The 21,179-nt window shown below is 39.6% G+C and overlaps 1 protein-coding gene across 1 annotated transcript in view; it reads right to left on the minus strand.

Annotated features, from left to right (window-relative positions):
* The window catches only part of CWC22 (CWC22 spliceosome associated protein homolog), a 50,128-nt gene extending 29,344 nt beyond the window's left edge, over window positions 1–20,784 (minus strand). The window contains exons 1-5 of the mRNA XM_008138504.3: window positions 20,400–20,784; window positions 10,927–11,064; window positions 6,100–6,167; window positions 5,414–5,524; window positions 2,175–2,426 (exon numbers count right to left, since the gene is read on the minus strand). Coding sequence (XP_008136726.2) covers window positions 2,175–2,426; window positions 5,414–5,524; window positions 6,100–6,167; window positions 10,927–10,953 — 458 coding nt within the window. The 5' untranslated portion in view covers window positions 10,954–11,064; window positions 20,400–20,784. The remainder of the gene's footprint in view (window positions 1–2,174; window positions 2,427–5,413; window positions 5,525–6,099; window positions 6,168–10,926; window positions 11,065–20,399) is intronic.
* Between the last annotated feature and the right edge of the window lie 395 nt (window positions 20,785–21,179).

Raw genomic sequence — 21,179 nt, forward strand, 5'->3', positions numbered from 1 at the left:
GATACAAAGCAGACTGAATTTTAGTTAATTTTATTATTGTTCCTAAATTTGCTATAGATCATGTACTAACCTTTAGTGCCTGCACTCTCACTGTTCCTCAACCCCAACCTTTTGGTATGCTACTATCTCTAAAGAAATAAATCTATGGCTTAATAACCAACTTGACCAATAAAATATTACTGATAAATAATCACTTCTATTAAACTTTGATCAAAAGATTGTATCAAGTAAAATTATACTTCTTAATTAGGAAGCCTACAATTCACCTGATTAAGTACTTACTAAAAGCAAAGACTACAGATTTCTTTTAGAGACTTAAATTTCTTTGTCCCCTTTACAGCCTCTGAACAGACTTCAAATATACACTGAATGGCCAGATTATTATGATCTCTGAATGCATAATAATCTGGCCACTCAGTGTATATCCTATATAATAAAAGGCTAATATGCAAATTGTTCCCTTGACCAGGAGTTCGACCAGCAGGCAGGCCAGCCAACCACCCATGTCCCCTCCCCCTGGTCAGGCTGGCCAGATCCCATCCATGCATGAATTCATGCACCAGGCCTCTAATATAAATATATATATACATATACATATACATGTATATATATATACATATACATATACATATACATGTATGTACATATATATACACACACACACACACACATATATACTGAGTGGCCAGATTATTATGCGTTCAGAGATCATAATAATCTGGCCACTCAATGTATATATAAAATTATGTTCTAGGAATTACTTAAAATTTCATATACTGCTGACTACCCACTTTATTCATAAGAAAGACTTGGATTAACAATGTTTCTGGTGTTTTACCATTAGGATTGCTTTGGGCTGGACTGGGGACAGTAAACACTTCTCATTAATGCTGCCACTACTGCCTCTACAAGAGCTAAATGCCTACGTGATCATGAAGCTCCCACGAACCACAGAGGCCATCTCCAAATCCCTCCTCAGCATAACACTCCAAGCGTCACTACCAAGTGTTGGGACATGACATATGAAGAGAAACGTACTTACCAGTTTTAAATTTAATGTCATCTAATGTCCCTTTCTAGCACATAACTTTTTCAATTTTAATTTATCTCAAGTCTTTACACTTACACAAATGACATTTCTACTTCAAGCTCATTTTTGAAACACATTTAGATTTCATTTATACAAGGTTAACAAGAACTTTCAAGTTGCCATTAAAATACCCACAAAAGATGTAGGAACACTCTTTCTCGACAAATCTAGAATCTGTTTTTCTTAAAGTATAGCCTTCTTCTAGCCCAATCTTTTTACTAACTACCTAGCAACTGAGTGGGCATTTCAATCTTGCACCATACTTTTCCTAGATGTTATCCCATCCCATTAGAGAAAAGTTAACTACACTTTCCTATATAGCTCCTCAACATCCCAATTGTTTTGAAAAGGGAAGGAAAGGTATTTTGAGTGTGAATAGTCATATATAAATTTTGAATGTCTGCCTTAGTGTAGCAAAACATTATAATCCAAGATGTTATGGTCTGAGAAAAGGAGGGAATAGAAAATTGTAAACTTAGTTCCATGGATTAGTACTGGGGTTGGCAAATTACACCCATGAGCCAAATGTGGCCCACTGCCTATTTGTGTAAATAAAGCTTTATTGGAACAAAGCTACTCATTTGTTTACATATTATTTATGGCTGTATTCCCAAGAGTCAAGTAGCTGCAACAAAGATAGAATAACAGACAAAGCCTTAAATATTTACTATTTGACCTTTACCAGAAAAAGTATGCCAACTCCTGGTATGGTAAAACTGAAGATTCATTTTAGGTAAAAAATATGAATACTCTTGATTATCCAGGAAAAAGAGACACTACTAATAGGTAAGCATGCAACTATGAAAGAAATAATCTAAAATAGCTAAGTGTTATTTCCTTAAATTTTAAAATTCATACATGCAAAGAAATAAAAAAGTGCTGAGCTAATGTGTCAGGGCAGGGCAAATAGTATGCAGAGTTCCAATGAAGGTTATAGAGTGAAGAAGGAAAGAAGTCTAATTTGAGGGCTCTATCATTGTGGACTAATGTAAATTCTCAACAGCCAAGGTTAATTAGGCCATAGTTGATTTTTGTTTTTCAATGAAAATAACATTGCCTTGTATACTTAGTGATATGAACATGCCTGTTTTTATCTGTGATCTGTTCTTGCATCATCCTGAGCTTCGCAGGAGGAATATATGCTCCACCAGTACGAGTAAGAAGAGGATCCAGCTCATCTTTCTTCTTCTTCGCAGTAGGCTCATCCTGAGCAGAGGAACTTTGGGTTACCGATGGTTCTGGGCTTCTTCTCCCAGGAGATGAAGATTTCCGGTACCTTTTCCGATCCACATCTCTTTCTCTTTCTCTTTCTCTGCGTTTATCTCGGTCCCTACTTCTGTAACATTACATTTTTGAAAATGGAGAAAAGACAATATAAAATACAATCTTAAATGTATTTCTGCATATCAAATGAGTAAGACTATAAGTGGGCCCCATAAGTTCAGAGAAGGAAAAGTGGTTTGGAATGGTGAGAAAGTACTTCACAAGAAAATGTAATTTAAATTATGTCATCAAGGCTTGACAGAATTTATACTGAGGGCAAGAGGGCGAGGGGAGAGGGAAGGGTGAATAGATTTCTACAAGTAGTAGAAGACAGAATAACTACTGGAAAAGTGAGCAAGGGTGTTCAGGCCAGAATGAAAAGAACAGTCAGGAAACAATAAAGAATCATATATAACAGTAGTTGGAAGTATGCGTTCAAGTCAGGCTGAAATTTTCAAAGACAAGCAATACACTTTAAATTTTTTATACTGGAGGAATCATCAATAGTTTCAGAGTGGGATAGTGACATAAAAAGAGTGTTTTAAGAAGACAAATTGGCTTGTGATACACATGATATAAACTATAGAAAGGAGAAACCAAAGTTTATCATCAATAATGACAATTTAGGAGTAAGACTATCATAAAAATGTAATATTTGAAATTGTTTCTTGATACAACTGGTATTTTTATTAAAAACTTCAGAATATCAGAAGTTTCTGTTTGAGACAATTTTTAAAGAAAATCAACCATTTTGTAGCCACAATTACTCTTCCTATTAATGCAGGTGAGTATCCTTTCTTAAGCTAACACTTTTAAAATAATTAGAATATTGATCTCTGAAACTATCAAGAATAACAGGAAAGGGTAAATCCTTGATTTTTGCTATCTTTTCCCAGAGAAGAGCTTATCCACTTATCTGTTTTTTACATATACAGATACTGCCTTGGAAACTCAGGTCATTCTACTCACACTTTGTGCAACCATGAGTTATATGAATACAGTAAATGAAAACTGTTTTATATTATCTTATATGAAAGCAAGGGTTGCACTACCAGGAAACCGTTGAATAGATTTTACCTAAATCTAGAGGGCATATGAGATTACTGTCTTAATATACAGTCATACAACCTAGAGATAGAGAAAAGCAGTCAGTTTTGAAACTAAAGTTAGAAACCCCAATTAGTCACAAAGCCAGGTGCTCTGAAATCTAGGCTCTGATTTGCAATTGAGTTGCTTCTTGTTATGAATGTAACATGTTCTAAGAGAGTAGTTAACAGCAATGATTATGATTCTTCTGAGAACCACCAACTAAAACTACTAGCTGGCTGATAAAATCGTGTCCTTACAATTATAGTGCTGGTTCCTTTAGAGTGCACGAGCAACACAATCTTCTTTGAATCTAGATAGAAATATTCCTCTTCAAATGCTTTTGGACTATTAACCATATTCTCCATTAATACTTCAGTGTGACTGTGTGGGTCAAATGAGACTTTTTGTACATAAAATGGACCAAACACAGAATTACAGTGAAGTAATACAGTCAGGGATGATGGAAAATTCATGGGCTTTAGAGTGAGAATTGAATTCAAATCCCAGTTTCATCATCTAGCAGACAGGTAACTGCCACTTCAGGTAAATTACTCAATCACTTCAAAACAGTCCTCTTTACTAAATTGTGAAAAACAGTATCTAGCTTGTATTTGAGAAAGTATTCAAAATGCCTAGCACACTAAATATGATGATAGTAGTTGTAGGAAGCGGCTATAGGGTTAAGCCTCGGACTGACCGGCTGGCAAAGTCACAAACAAGTCCCAAGCTTGGAAGGGCACAGTCCTCTAAGCATAATTAAGCTTGATCCTGTAGCTGATCCCTAGATCTTTCCTGGGTAGCTAGTGGGCTGTGGGAGGGGCAGCAAGTGCTGCCAAAACAAGTGAAACTTACAAGAACATTGTCAATTGCCTTGTTTGTCCCTGATTATAAATAAAGCCTCAGCTTTGCAGTCTGGATCGGTTCTGTGGCCTCAGCCAGGCACAGAAAGATCCACCCAGGCTCCCAGCTTCATGAATCTATTTCTGTGTCTTGTTTTCTTTATTTCTATTATTTTCTCAATCCCTGGCCGCCTCCATTTAGAACCTGTTCGTTCATCTCCCTTTCTGCAGGACGTGGAAAAGGGAGATCCCCGCCATGTCTGGCCCCCGCCGCATTCAGGCCCCCGCAGTAGTTGTTCTTATTAAGGTGTCATTAAGGTGACAGCAGATGGGATTGGCTTGCGGAGGTTCATTTAATCTGACATATGAAGACTGTATACACACACACACACACACACACACACATACATGTATATATTAGAAAGTAAGAAAAGTGAAAAGGAAATGTGGGCTGCAGATATCAAATAATGCATTTAAGCACCAAATTGCAGTTTTGATCAAAATTCTAGTAGGGATACAGTTTTGGTAGTCATGGGTTAGATAATGACAGAGATATCAAAAACAATAAGAACTTAGTGAACAATAAAACATGGTAGACAAGTTGTTGAAACTAGATGACTAATAAAATGGGTAGTCAAGTTCTCCAAGACTAAGAATAATAACTTTTATTTAGATTAAAACCACAGATTGGTAACTTCATTTTCAATGTTCATTTGCCATTATGCAAGAAAGTAAATTTAAATCACTTTAAGTCATATAATATAAACAACTTCCTTTCACTCAGTCAAGAATCTCAAAACACATGAGCCAACTCCTCTTGCAGCACAGTATAATGAATAAGAGCTTCGGCTCTAGAGTCAGACAGATTTCTAGAATGCACACAAATGATTTAACTTCTCTAAGAACACGCTTCTAGAACACACACAAATGATTTAACTTCTCTAAGCCCGTTTCTTGGTCTATAAACAGACATAACAGCATCTATCATCATACACTTACTGCAATAGAACTAATTCACCTGAAGTCCTTATTAGAAGATCATCCATTTAATGCTATTATTGTTTTTATTATAAAGAATAAAGGAAAGTTAAACAAATACACTCTTTCTATAGTTAAAATTTCCAATACTAACCGCGACTCCATGCTGCCATCATAAGAACGTCCTCTTCTTGAACGCTCATTGTCTGACCTGCTGTACTCAAAGTAATCTCTATCCCGGGGGGATCTTTCTTGTTCTGCATATCTAACACAGAAAATAAAAAAACCAAAGTTGAAAACAGCTATGTTATACTTAGGAAAGCCGTACATTGGTAATTTAAAGCAACTCTATGACTAAAAAATGTCTTATCAAAATGTTTTTAACAGACAGCTCATTTTTTGACAGCCATTCATTCAGTCTTGATTATAAAAGCTTTGTTGTGCACAACAAAATAACTGCTGGAATTCCCTCAACCAAACTTGTCATCCTGATTCCCACTGTCCTTAGCTAGATATGTATCTGGATATCGTATATAGTTAGCATGAAAAACACTTATCCTGCAAATGACTTCTTTTGCTTAGTCTATATCTACTCATTCTACTTAGTACTGGAGATAGTAAAGTTATTCCCTCTTACCTAAAAAATTACTTAAAATCTAGATTTATTTACTAGAAAGACCTAGGTCACTCAAGAATGATTAGTCCTCAAGTCCACTCAATAATCCTTATAAAACCATAAAAAAGAAGTTGTCCACTCTAAAATTAGGAAACTCAGAGTTAAGTAATTTCTTAAACTTATAAAACATTTAAATTGAATTCAGAACACATAAAACTGTTCACCTGTCTTCTGGAGAGAAGGTCCTCTGATATGAACTGTTGTTTTCCCTTCTGTCATGACCTGAAGAATGCTTTCAAAAAGAAAAAAAGAAGGGAGGAAGCAGTTAAAAAATTATGTTAACACATAGCCAATGAAATACATATCTCAGAAAATTGGAAATGCTTTAGAAATTACTTCAAAATATTTTTTAAAAATCTGTTTTCACTATGGAGCAAATACCCTTTAAACCAAAAAATTCAAGATAGATGAAAATATTTCTCACATGCCACCTTGTTGATATTTTATTCCTATATATAAGTTATAAATATATAGGATACCATTTTTATAAAAGCTTCTCCTGATGGAAAATAAGATCAAAGCTTTCTTTTGGTGAAAAACATGACTAAGGGCAAGAGGTTTTCTAGCAAGAGCTCACTTTTGTGGTTATGCCCAACACTTACTATTGCACTGACCTTCTTATTTCCTTTGGCTTATAATCACAACTTTAGTCCAGGTTAATGAATCTAGATAAAATAAATGGCTAGAAGAAACAAACTCTAGTATATTTACAAAATTCATTCATTTGTGTTTTCAGCAAACATTATTTGAGTGTCTGATATGTATGGCACTACATTAGGCTATAAGGATTTGAAGATATAGCTCATGTGTCAAATCCTTTGAAAAATAACAGGCATACAAAAATTTTAATAAAGATGAGATTGAAGAGACATGTCACGTGACAGAGATATGAACCATGACAGTTTGAGAACATATATACTAATTTAAAAATCCAAATATGTTTAAGAAGCCAAGATATTTATCTCTATAAATAGGTACATTTTTATACCATTGATCAACATCCATATTGATAAGGTTTTTAAAAAGAACTAATTTTAATTAACCTAACTATAAGAAAAGAAAAACAGTATGTTTTTAAAGTATCTTAATCTAAAAATCTAAGAAAAGTAAATCAAATAATGTAACTTGCTCTGCATACTTACCTGCTTGCCTTCTTAATGGGAAAAGATATATATAAAAATAGAAAATTACTGCATAGAAGTGTAAACAAGTGCTCAAACTTCCTATTTTATGATTATCTAATTAACAGAAGTTGGAGTCTAACATTATCACAAGTAAATTGCCAGTCTCATTAACTATTGAAGGAAGCATTTAAACCAGATTAATCTATGTAAGTAAACATGTGATCAAATCTGTAATTTACAGTAGCCATAGTTAGGCTGTTATTTTATACTCAGTGCAACTATCTTAAAACCCTGTTTCTAATGCATATAAGAAAGTTTTTAAATTATTTCACTTAGCAACACAATGAAGTAGAAATGTTCAACATCTGTAATAAAAGGGTAATATGCTAATTAGACCAGACGTCCTTCCAGACATCATTCGGATGTCCTTCCTGATGAAGCTGGGGCCTGAGGGAAGCCAGCCGAGTCCTGGGTGTCTGTGGGCGGCCCGAGGGAAGCCAGCCTGGGTCCCGGGTGCCTGTGGGCAGCCGGAAGGAAGCAGCCCGGGTCCCAGATGCTGGAGGGAAGCCGGTGCCAGCAGCCGGGGGAAAGAAGGCCTACTCTTGCATGAATTTTCGTTCATTGGGCCTCGTGTGTGTGTGTGTGTGTGTGTGTGTGTGTGTGTGTGTGTGTGTGTGTAGGTTTGAAAACCTGACATCAAAGACCTTAAGCCAAATATGGAACACAAGACTCATTCAAGTCATGGTAACATCAAACATAGTATTTACTGATATTTATTATATGACATAGGCCTTCCTGCGTAGATACTCTGGAGAATACGAAAGAAAACCCCTCAAGGAATTTATGATCTTGTAGGAGAGAGATGGTTATAAAGACTTCCACAATTAAACATATCAGATTATATGTTCCTGAGAGAGAGAGAGAGAGGAGGAGGAGAAGGAGGAGGAGGAGGAGGAGGAGGAGGGAGGATAAAAAGAGGAGAAAGAGACACTAAAACTGCAAAGTTTACTTTTTTCCTTTACAAGGCACTGTAATTATTTTGATTACATTAGGGAGATGGCCTCAATTCTGTGCTAATGATTTTTAACACATCTCCGTAACATCTGTTGTGAGAAAGAGGGAGAAACCAAAAATATTGAAGTCGTGAATCAGGATTTCGTAAATATGATCACGTTAATGGTTGACTGGCACACATAGTAAGTGCTAACAGGAGATCTTGAGTAGGGCACAACCACCACGGTACAGAGTACTGAGGGATGACAGTGAGTAAGGGGGACCTGAACTAGGCTGTAGTAGGTGAAAAGGATTTCACTATTTGAAAAATCATTTTGGGTAAGATCCAAATAATAATAACCAGAATTTCCCAATTTTCTTTATCATAGAGTTTAGATTATAAGTCAGAGCAATAGTTGAAAATAACATATTGCCAAATTACCTTTAACCCTTTGCACTCGCTTGCTTTTTTCTCGATTCCTTTATTCTACTCGGGATTTAAAACTTCTCTGTTCATTTAGTAAAACAAATATGGTACACCACGCAGCCACTTGTAGTCTCTAACAATGTAGAGAGAGCAGTACAAGGAGGTGAGTGAAGCAGGGAGCCCGAGTCCAAAGCTCTGGGTATTCATTAGGCTCAGGGAGCAAGTCAAGAGCAAGGGACAAGAAGGGCTGGAGGTAGGGAGCTTGCTTCTGGCTAGCTAAGGAAGCTACAGTAAAGCTCAATGGGAAAACAAAAAATCCTCAGCTCGCCCTAACTGGTTTGGTTCAGTGGACAGAGCGTCAGCCTGCGTACTGAAAGGTCCCGGGTTCGATTCCAGTCAAGGGCATGTACCTTGCTGGCGGGCACATCCCCAGTGGGAGGTGTGCAGGAGGCAGCTGATGGATGTTTCTCTCCCATCGATGTTTCTAACTCTCTATCCCTCACCTTTTCTCTCTGTAAAAAATCAATCAATAAAAAATAATAATAATAAAAAATAATAAATATATTTTTAAAAAATAAAAGATCCTCAGCTCAAGCCTCTAGAGCCTAACAGATGAGCTCAGAACATCAAGGGAAGATCTGAGCTTCCCCTGAGGCAAGATTGGCCCCAACTCAGCTAGTGGACCTGCGTGTGGCTTGCAGGATAGAGAGAGGGAAGCAGACTAAACTGAGAACTGACTCGGAGGGTCCAAAACATGGCTCAGGGGATATCACAGAGGACCCATCAGTAACACAAGAGAAAAGGGTGGAGAAGCATAGTCTAAGAGGAGCAGGAAGAAGATTCTGAGAGACTAGACACTTCTCCCTCTGTAGAAAAGATATCAGTCTAAACCTGAGTGCTCTAATCTAACATGGTCAGTCAAGGGTCAGTTCCATATGAGGTCTTTTTCCTTATGTCCCCAGCTCCTAACACAATCTGCCACTTACCTGGTCCACAAATGTTTAATTGCCTTTGGACCAAAGAGTACAAGTTCCAAAGAGGCACATTTCAGAACAATCTACAAAGGTATCTACTAACAGGTGAGGCAAGCTTTGGAGATGAGCCTCCTGCCAAAGGAGACATGTAAGCACAGGCTGGATGTCTACCTAGCAGGGAGGCTGGAGAATGTCCTTCTCACCGTTGACAGAATTTAGAGATGATGGCAGCAGAGTCTAACTCAGTCTAAAAGTCTACCAACTCAGTTTATTAAGCACTTACCACATACCAGGGCTTATACCCAATGCCTGCTGTTAAGAAGGTCACATTCTACTGGTTCTTTTTAAAGAAAGTTTATGGGTAAAGAGCTCATGGAGGAGAGGAAGGGAGAAGAGGCTAGATTTATAATCAAATAAAAATACACCTTCCCCTTTAATACTCTGAGACCCAGGAAGTGATATGCCTGCTAGTAGATCCCTGCAGTTGAAAAGAAAAGGAAGTGGAATAATTTGCTCTCCCACTAAGTCCATCCGCATCAGAGAATCTGTTTTCTTTTTAAAAATATATTTTCATTGATTTCAGAGAGGAAGGGAGAGGGAGATAGAAACATCAATCATGAGGGAGAATCATTGACTGGCTGCCTCCTGCATGCCCCCCACAGGCTCTACAGCAGCGGTTCTCAACCTGTGGAGAACCGCTAGCAGGGTTGCCTCAGACCATCGGAAAACACAGATATTTACAGTACGATTCATAACAGTAGCAAAATTACAGTTATGAGGTAGCAACGAAAATAATTTTATGGTTGGGGGTCACCACAACATGAGGGACTGTATTAAAGGGTCGCGGCATTAGAAAGGTTGAGAACCACCGCCCTATTTCTTTTCTTCATAGCACAGATGAGCACTTAACACTCTAACAGACCATGTAATTTACTTATGTTTTTGATTTATTTGGTCTCTTCCCACTAAAATGCAAACTCCATGAGAGCAAGGATTTGTTTTGTTCACCCTTTTACCCAAAGTCCTTAGAACAGTCACTGAGACACAGTAAGAATCCAGTGAATATTTGCTGAATGAATCATGTCTACAGGACAGCACAGGATACAGAGCTCACATATATAATGAACTATGCAACAAAAGGCTCACTTGTAGACAGATATGCAGGAACTACGACCATTTGGGCATCACAGTTCATTTCATGTGCATTAAGAATTTCCTGCCCTGTTATTTTATTTTCATGTGCCCACTGACATGCACTTTCTTGATTCATGCATACACACCCTGTATGTTCTCTCAACTGTCCTTTTGAACACTATTACTCCCACCTGACCAAGTATATACATTTAAAATTGTGTTAGATGTATGCACGATATCACTTTACTGTCTGAATTATATACATGCATTTTTGTTTAAAGGGTACGTAATTGACGACATGTTTTTTGGGTTTTTTTATTACAAGTTTCAAGCACTTACTTTTATCTGTGCCACACTACTTTTCATTTTCTGTTGCCAGTTGATCCTATCAATCAGACTCCTTAAGCTGGTCCAAATAACAAGTACCAAATGGTATGAATTCTCTGACAGTTTACTTTTTCTGTCTGCAAGGATCACCTATAAAATATACCAAAGAAAGCTTTGTTAACTTTGACCAACTTATTTTTCGTAGTCAGTAGGTATAGATATAACCAATAATAAAAAAATCCTTAAATAGCTCCACATAATAATGTATAAAGAACACATATTATTAGCAAAGATTCTAAACAAGAGAGCAAATAACAAACAGGGTATATTAAGTGCAATAAGGTATTTTATTCTTATGACTGAGAAGAAAAAAGTTAATTTAAAAACTAATGTCAGATAACTTTATTCCACTTGTTCTTAATGAAGGAGACATATCTACATCATAAAACAGTATTGTGACATTATAAAAAACACACACACACAAAAAAACAAGTGAACAGAGGAAACAATTATAAAATATCCAATGTTCTTGTAATAATGATCAGTCAGAGATAAAAATACTCTGCATGAAAATATAAGGTGCTATAATAATGGCTAGCATAATCAAGTCTCAAAGGCAAAGGGCTTCAGATATATGCACTTATGAGAATTAAGTATTTGTTCAGAATAAACCTAGTCATCAACATGAAAAGCTAGAATTAAATTTCACTATTCATCTGTTAAATACATTTTAGGAATTTTTGAAAAAATGCTAAATTGATAGTTACATTTCCAAGTATTTTACTGGAGTTACATATATAAGTGATTTAGAGTTTATGAGAATTGCATATTTAAATGATTTATAGTATGGTGCATAGCACAGAATTACAAAAACAATATGAAATAGAAAAAAATTTTAAGGTAAAGAATCTAGAGAAAGAACTGTTCTCAGTACCAAAAAAACTGAATACAACTAGGAAAAATATTAATTTTAATGCAAAAAAAGTTACATATTATTTAGTACAGTTTCTTCTTTTTAAAGATAAGATGAAAGTCAGATAAGTTATGATATGATTTGAAGGAGACATATCTACATAAACTTAAATCATAAACTTAAAACATAAGTAAACATTTAATGCCCTAAGCTATAATAATTAGTGGTGGACCATAAGTAAAAACCTAGACTGAGGACAGGCAATTAAGTATTCTTTTCATTAGACCATGTACACCAATAACCTTGACACTATAAAGTGACATAGAGCTGCTACCAATTAATACAGATGGGGATGTACACAATCACTAAACCAAGGAAAGTTTCTAATTCAATGGTTAGCATGGTATCAATCTTAGTAAGTGCAAAATACATAAGATACTTTATAAACTTATCAACATATAAAATATAATTTCAATCTAAAGCACATAACTATTGTGCAAAATTTAGCATTTTCCTTTGATATTCCTCTTGGATCTTAAACCTGGTCTTTCTTCTCAACCTACCAACACATAAAAAATAAAATAAAAAAGCAACTTTCTACATATTTTATTTCAAATTTACCTTATTTATTTAAATTTAATTAGTTTTCTTTCTGATCAGTGTCATTTCCTCTTTCTACCTTTCAATCATCACCACCAAATAAAATTCTGGCAATCAAGTATACCATGTCCCACAATGTAAGTATGAAATTGAAAATATTGTAAGGTAGACTGGTACTGCAGTTCTAACAACAACAAAATGTTGAAAGTACTATCACCATCCAGATTTATATAAATTTCCCTCTAGGGAAATTCTTAAGAGTTCAACATGTACATGCTTGATACTTGGTCTAATTGGAAATTCTTGCAACGAGAGCAATTTATCCAGAGTTTATAGCTCTCACTGCTCTTTTTAGCACTACTATGAGGATTTTATGATGAATTATTAAATTTTTCTCTCCTTGTCACAAGTAAGCAACTCAGCAAAATCACACCTGCTTTCCTTAGCGAGGAGGAGATTTTATAAGGAGACGAAGTTTAAAAATTATGACAATTTTACATCAGAAAGCAAAATATTTAATAACATTTGTAAGGACTTTAAGTGAAAATTAAGAAACTATAAATTCTACAATTAACTCAAAAATTCAGAAAATGCAAAAATATTCAACCAATGGCCAAAATGCACTGTTTTCTCTATTATTTCAGAACAACATTTCTACCATCATCCCTATGAGTCCTCAACCCAGGTTAGAGGACTCATAAGGGAATTGTTAAAAGGGGAGTGGATTCCCTTTAGTTTGCTCTTCTGCATTCTACACAGTAACAGCAGACTGGACAAATTTCAGACATTTTAACAGTTAAAAAAATAAAAATAAGTAAATCCATAAATCATAGTTGTCCAGTGGGAAGAATGGTAATATCAATATTCAAAATAAAACATAGTTTAAATTTGTTCTAAATGCAAAAAAATATAATTGGGGGGAGAGGATGGGGAAAATCCTCAAATAGGATCCAAGCACCTGCCCCTTCCAAACAGTGATTTTCCTCTTAAAGGAACAGACAGTAGCAGCAGATTGGCCACAGTTCTTAAGCATTAATGACAAGATTGCTAGGGCCTGTCCCTATAGGTACTGAAAGAAAACCCCTTTGTTTAAGAAAACCATTCTATTTTTTTTCTTGCTATTTTTTAAATATATGTACACTAGAGGCCCAGTGAACGACATTTGTGCACGGATAGGGTCCCTAGCCAGCTGGGGCCTCCCTTCCCTGGCTGCCAGCAGGGGCCTTCCTTCGTTCCACGCCGCCCCCTGGTGGTCAGTGCACGTCATAGTGAGCGATTGAACTCCCAGTCTCCCGGTCAAACTCCCGAGAGCACAATTTGTATATTAGGCTTTTATATAGATAGATAGATAGATAGATAGATAGATAGATAGATAGATAGATAGATAGATAGATATTAGAGAAAAATCTACCCATGATATACCACATAAAGGAAAGTGATGCAATTTGATTTTAGCATAGTTCCCAATTTCAGAAAAATAAAAATGACATACTCCTATCCCTTTCAGAAAAAGTCACCAGGTACAGGGTGACATCCCTTATTTGCAATTCTGAAATCTGAAAATAGATTTTTCTTTTTAAGCTTGTTGTAAACACAATTGGCAACAACTCTTGACATGCACCAACTTTAGACTTCATGAGACTCTCATTTGATGTGCTGCAGAAATATTAATGTGCTTGATTGGAGGACTCTGCCAGGATCCCAAAAGGGTGATTACTTAACATATCTGCACTAAAATCTGCACTAACATTTCTTCTCAAAAATCTGAAAAATTCTGAATGTCAAAACATGACTTCAAGAATTACAATAAAAAGTTGCAGACGTGTACTCACTATTGTTTTTTCTTAGTCATTGCACACTCATAACCATTTCAATGACTGAATATTCCTATGTTCAAGTACAGGGCTGGAAGCTGTGCAGACAGTATCTGGATACTGTTGGGATTTTGTAAGTGATGAGGAATCCTATCCAATAAAGAGCGAATATGCTAATTGACTATCACACCCTCACAAAGATGGCAGCGCCCACAACCAATAAGGAGGGAATATGCTAATTGACTGTCATGCCCTCAAAGATGGCGGACCCCACAGTCACAGATGGTGGCGCCCAGTCCCCTAAGTCCCGACGGGACGACAGGCGCGCGGCATGGCTGCACGCCTGCCTCCGAAGTCCCCCAGTCCCCTCAGCCCCCTAGCCCCCCAGGGCCGGCCCGAGGCGCAGGCAAGCCTCGGATGTCGGCTGCCCAGCCAACGCCTGAGGCACAGGCAAGCCTCAGATGTTGGCTGCCCAGGCGCCCAGGGCCGGCCCGAGGCACAGGCAAGCCTCAGATGGCAGCTACCCAGCCGCCCAGGGCCGCCTGAGGCTGAGGTAACCAGGGCCAGCCAAGGTTTGCGCTGCCAGCAGTGGCAGCAGCAGAGGTGTGATGCGAGTATTGCCTTCCCCTGATCGCTGGGTCGCCTCCCACCTCTGAGGGCTCCTGGACTGTGAGACGGGGCAGGCCGGGCTGAGGGACCCCCCCCTCCAGTGCATGAATTTTCATGCACCGGGCCTCTAGTAAAAAATATAAAAGCCTTTGACTTGTCTCTGGTCTGTGGCTCTATATATAGAGGAGTCCACACCAATTTGGGGACATCTCATGACAGATTCCAATGAGTTAAAACAACAAACAAAAAACAGAGTCTAAAAGTTCTTACCTTTTAATGAACTCAGTGATACCAATATTCATACTAAAAAGAACTCATATAAACTGGGAATAGCTATTCATTCATTTCCTACATCACCAAGCCCGTCCGTACTGGCTGGTATTTAAGTAACGAAAGAAATCAAAGTTAGTGATGTGATCATTTTGACATGCTACTTAAAATGTTTTAATAGTTTATTAACTTTTAGAGAGAGAGGAAAGGAGAGGGAGAGAGGGCGAGAAACATCTATGTGAGAACATAACATTGACTGACTGCTTCTGCAGGCCTCCTGCCAGGAATTGCACCAGCAACCTTTCAGTGTACTGGACGATGAAGCCCAACCAACTAAGCTACATTGACCTGGACACTACTTAAAGTTTAAAAAAAATTATTTTGCTGTTACATAGGAACATCCTCTAATGTGCTCCTTTTCACCAGAATATAGGCTCTATGAGAGCAGGAATTTGTTAATTTTTGTTTCAAAATTTCTATCAGCTATTTCTTGATTTATAGTATTGATTTCCCATTGAGGTTTTTAAAATTCTACATGTTGAACTTATTATTGCATTTATGAGGCAAGTTCCCTTTACCCTATCCACCCTCTAGTCCCATACTCTATCTTTCCTTAAACAGCCAATTTATTTATTTTTTTATAAGTCTACACTTGATGCCTCCAATTCTTAACCACCCATTAACTTCACCCATTAACTCCACTTATCCACCAAAACTTGGTTTTCTATTCTCACTACAAAGTACTTATCAAGGTTACATAATGACCTCTTTGTTGCTAAACCCAGGGTCCATTTCTTTTTATCTGACATTCCTCTATAATTTGGTACTGCGAAGCTCCTCTTACTGAAGTTCTTGCTTACAGGGACACTGGGTTCACCTGGTTTTCCTCCTATCTCTATTATTCTGTCCACCCCTCTAACAGTTACTTTTCTATAGAGGTTAATCTTTGCTCATGGATTTTTGTCTGTTTTGTTCATTGCCATATTCCCAACATAGAAAGCTCTCAATACATATTTGTTAAATGAATAGTCACTATCTTTTCTCCACAGTCCCACTGGAAGAACATCTTTACCTCCATACCTTCAATTAACATTTATAAAAACCACTCTTAGCCAGGCCCACGTGGCTCAGTTGGTTGAGCATCATCCCATGCACCAAAAGGTTGCTGGTTCGATTCCCAGTCAGGGCATATACCCAGCTTTTGGGTTCAATCCCCAGTCGGGCTGTGCACAGCTTTCAACGTGGGCTTTCTAAGCATTTAATTCAAGAGCCATTTAGCAAACCACATTCCAAGAAAATTTGGAGGTGGTGGACTCCAGAGATTTATGAAGTAGCCCCTAGACACACAGCACTACGTTCCACTACAGAGGTTCCTGTCACCAGCTGTCCTGGTAAAAAGCTGTCCTAATAATCTAATTCAGGGAAGAACAGTCAAGGTAGCCCTTCAGGTGGAAGTGCCGAACTCTTGTCTAGCCTAATACATTTATGAATTAGGCTTCTAGTCAAGTTAAACATAAATCTCCAAAGGGTCTCTCCTTCACATTAGCTAACCTATTCTATATGACAGGAGCACATGTTTCTAGGCCAAAACAGCCCATATGATCTTTTTGGTATTTCTTCACAGGGAAAGACTAATTAGCTTGGCTACAAATGGCAAAGGCTTGCTTTAATCCATTGCTTCCTCCTGATGTATTATTTTTGAAGAGAACGCTTTGAAAGTTTGCCCCTTTGTTGTAGGCATTGAAATGTCTCTTCCAATGTCCACTTGGGAACGACATATACTGAGATAAAATATTTAGGCTATAGGTTTAGTAAGTCTGGAGGCCTTCTAGTTCCACCACCCTTCCATGCTAAGATTCTGAGACTTGAACTGAAAAGTAGAGAAATACAAGGAAGTCCACAAAGTCATCAGTGGGATCAACTCTATTACCAATAATCATTTTTTCTTAAACTAGCTCTAGGCTAGCCATGACTTATATCAAGTTAGGGATACATCAAGAGGTACAAAATTTAGACTAAATAAAAGTGGGCAATAAACAGAGAATAATGTTCAAATTAGGGCATGAGCTTTATAAATACACTAGAGGCCCAGTGCACAAAATTCGTGCATAGGGGTGTGTGTCCCTCAGCTCAGCATGCACCCTCTCCAATCTGGGATCCCTCTCACAGTCCAGGACTGCTGGCTCCCAACTGCTTGCCTTCCTGCCTTCCTGATTGCCCCTAACCTGCTTCTGCCTGCCAGCCTGATCACCCCCTAACCACTCTCCTGCCAGCCTGATTGCCCCTAACTGCCCTCCCCTGCAGGCCTGGTCACCCCTAACTGCCCTCCCCTGCAGGCCTGGGTCCCCCCCAACTGCCCTACCCTGAAGGCCCGGTTGCCCCCAACTTCCCTCTTCTGCCGGCCTGGTCCCCACTAACTGCCCTCCCCTGCATGCCTGATTGCCCTCAACTGCCCTCCCTTGCAGGCCTGGTCCCTCCCAACTGCTCTCCCCAGCTGGCCTGATTGCCCACAACTGCCCTCCCTTGCAGGCCTGGTCCCTTCCAACTGCCCTCCCCAGCTGGCCATCTTGTGATGGCCATCTTGTGTCCACATGGGGGCAGCCATCTTGTGTGTTGCAGTGACGGTCAATTTGCATATTGCTTTTTTATTAGCTAGGCAAGAGGCCTCGTGCATGGGTGGGGGCCGGCTGGTTTGCCCTGAAGGGTGTCCTGGATCAGGGTAGGGGTTCCCTTTGGGCGTGGGGTGGCCTGGGCGAGGGGCCTGTGGTGGTTTGCAGGCCGGCCATGCCCCCCCGGCGACCCAAGCAGAGGCCCTGGTATCTGGGATTTATTTATTTTCTATAATTGAAACTTCGTAGCCTTGAGCGGAGGCCAGGGCCGGCCAGGAAGCTTGGCTTCTTCCATCACCAGGGAAACACAAGCCTCCTGCTCGCTCAGTGGCTGCGGCAATTTTTGTTGGGACTTATTTATCTTCTATAATTGAACCTTTGTAGTCTTGAGTGGAGTCCAGGGCTGGCCAGGGCAGGCGGAAAGCTTGGCTTCCTCCATTGCCAGGGAAACCCAAGCCTCCTGCTCACTCCGTGGCCGCAGCCATCTTGGTTGGGTTAATTTGCATACTCTTTCCTGATTGGCTGGTGGGCATGGCTTGTGGGTATAGCGGAGGTGTGGTCAATTTGCATATTACTCTTTTATTAGATAGGAAAGTGTTTCACTGTGTACTATAGCCACTGTAGATCACTTGGCAGTGCACAATCACCAGTTAGGAGAGTTAACCTCTCACAATTCAAAAGCTCAGAAAACTGACAGAGCTCTGGCTGGTTTAGGAAAGACAGTTAAGTAGTCCAGGAAGTGTCAGAATTTCAGAAATGATAGGACTAAACCAGTCAAAGTGGGGAAGCACAGGCTGCGTAACAGGGATACACTTGTTGGCTATAGATGAAATACTTTGAAATATTTCATTGGGAAGGCAGCAAACCTAATTCTGGGGGTGGGGTGGACCATAGCAGATCCCTAGGAGATTAGCTAGAACAGTGGCTCTCAAACTGGCATGAGAATCACATGGATGGTTTGGTAAAAAAGAGACTGAAAGACACCCCCTCCCCCCCTCCATTTCCCAGTTTCTAAATCAGCAGATCTGGGCTAAAGCCCAATAATTTACATTACTAACAAGTTCCAAGAAGATGCTAGTGCTGTTGATTCAGGAGACCACATTTTCTGAACTTCTGGGCCAATGTTCTTGGCTTCTAACGTTGCAGAGCTCCAGTCAAATGAAGTGGGAAAGGCTCCATAAAAGTGGCATGGGCACATAAAATAGGAAGGGCAACATTCAAAACCAAAGAACAAGAACCGAGACAGCGAATTCATCAACTATATTATAGTAGTAACAATAATATAACAGCTAAAACTGCACTGTGCACAATGCCTTCCTTATATGAATTATTTTTCTTAATCCTCAGAACCACCAACCCACTGAGGTAGGTTATCACTATTAACCACAATTTTCAGATAAGGATGCTGAGACTAAAGATGTTAGGTAACCTGCCCCAAGAGAGAGACTTAACAAACATGCTAAAGACAGACTGAAATCTTTGTCTTTCTACTTGTCCCCCAGCACCAACACAAGTGAGTCTCCTCCTCCTACAGATGCTGCCTGTAACAATGCTTCTTTTGATCAAAATCACAGTATGAATGGCAATTCTAAATTTGCTTTTCCATAGTAGGGTGGTAACTGAGGTTAACTCTCAAGTTCACAGACAGTCCTAAAATAAGACAAGTTAAAGAGGCAGGTTAACTGGTCTTCAGAAGCCCAAGTTTGCTTGTTTATCTATTTGCTATTTCTAGTCTGGATACCTACAAATGTAAAAGCAATTCTTATCAGACTTGTAATCACCGAAGTCTTGCATCTGAAATAATCTTTCCTCAATTTTTTCCTTCTTCTTTCATCTCAAGAAATTGTTGTGAGGATTGTGTGAAAATAGGTTAAGCGGTGCTGCAGTTAGACTCGGTGAAACTGACAATTGTTTTCCTGTTATATGCAAGTGTACCGTAGGATCCTGGGCTCCCTGGAAAGGCGGTGACTGAAGAGCCAAGTTTGGAGCTATCACGAACTGGAGGTTGATCAACTTATGGAAGGAAAAAGGATGACAGGGGAAGTGCCACGCACACTGAGGAACAAAGAGTCCCCCAAGAGTAAACACAGAGAACAATCATCCCTTACGGGACATACGTAAGAAAAAGAAACGACAAATGACATTTTAGAGAAGCAGGCAGGAACATTACGGCGGAGAGAAGCACAGGAGTGGAACTTCCGCTATTTTTTAATTAACTACACTTCATTAATTCCACTTCCACGCACTGCAGCCCGAGAGAGAGGGGCCTCGAGCCCAAACGACTCGAGAGGCTCTGTGATTCGCGCCCGAAACACACCCCACACGGAAGGAGAGAACCAGCGCTGGGGCAGGGTTCCGGCAACAAAGACCCTGCGGAGACGCGGTACCCACACCTCGCTAGGGAGCTGGTCCATCCGCGCAGGCGGACGGGCTTCACGTTCGCCCCTTACCCACCCGCTCAGACTCCGCCCGGCCGGTCCTCACTCTCCAACCTCGCGGGCCAGGCCGCCGCACGGCGGGAAGACGGCCGCGCGCCCCGGCGCCGCCTACAGCCGCCCCAGCAAACCCGCACCCACCCCGGGGCCCGCTTCTCTTCCCACCCGGTCCGGCAACCCACCACCCCCTCTCTGGTTCGCCGCCGGTGGCGAGTCTACCGAGTTAGATAATTACCTGGAACTCCACCGCGCCGCCATTACACCGGAAGTACGTCACTTCCCCTTCCCGGCCACAGCAGGAGGAGGAAAGAAGAACGTGAAGTACATAAAAACCTGAGGCTACATTGGCTTTGATACGTTATCCTAGGGATTTAATGTAAAAACTCTATCAGAGCAGTCTGTCCGGTCACGCTGTTCCCTTCCTCAGACAGCGACAAAAGAGAAGTTGAAACAAACTACAAAACCCAGCATCCACCGCCTGTGTGGGTGGAAATGACGTAAGCAGTTGTAGTCTAGGCTGTGAAGACCGCAATGTATGATGGGAATTGTAGTTCTTCCGGATAAGCGCCAGAGAGTACACTCAGGTGGCTCATGGGAAACCTGGTAGGGAATTGGACGTGGCAAAATCTGCTTTAAAACTATTTCTTCGCAGTTGCAAAAAGTAAACCCTAGTAGTCATTTCCCGTGAAAATATTGAAAAGAGCAGACACCTTTTTTCAGACTTTTTCGGTAATTAGACGGAGAATCTAAGCAAAAATAAATGTTACTAAGTGATTACTTGCGTACTAAATTCCAAGATTTTTAGCCCAAATGAACGGGAAAATATTGGACCATAGACAAAATGTAGTAATGAGGAGAAGCTAATGCTGTAGAGAGAAGATGATGCCTCTATTTTAGGTCCTTCAGGAAGCTAGCGGTGGATAGAGTTAAGAATGCGGAAAGGTGAAAGGAAAAGGCAGGGAACTGGATGGGGCAGTGCCACACTGGGATAAATTGTAGGCCCCTGTAACACACT

Source organism: Eptesicus fuscus, chromosome 11, assembly GCF_027574615.1.
Source record: "Eptesicus fuscus isolate TK198812 chromosome 11, DD_ASM_mEF_20220401, whole genome shotgun sequence".
Lineage (NCBI taxonomy): Eukaryota > Metazoa > Chordata > Mammalia > Chiroptera > Vespertilionidae > Eptesicus > Eptesicus fuscus.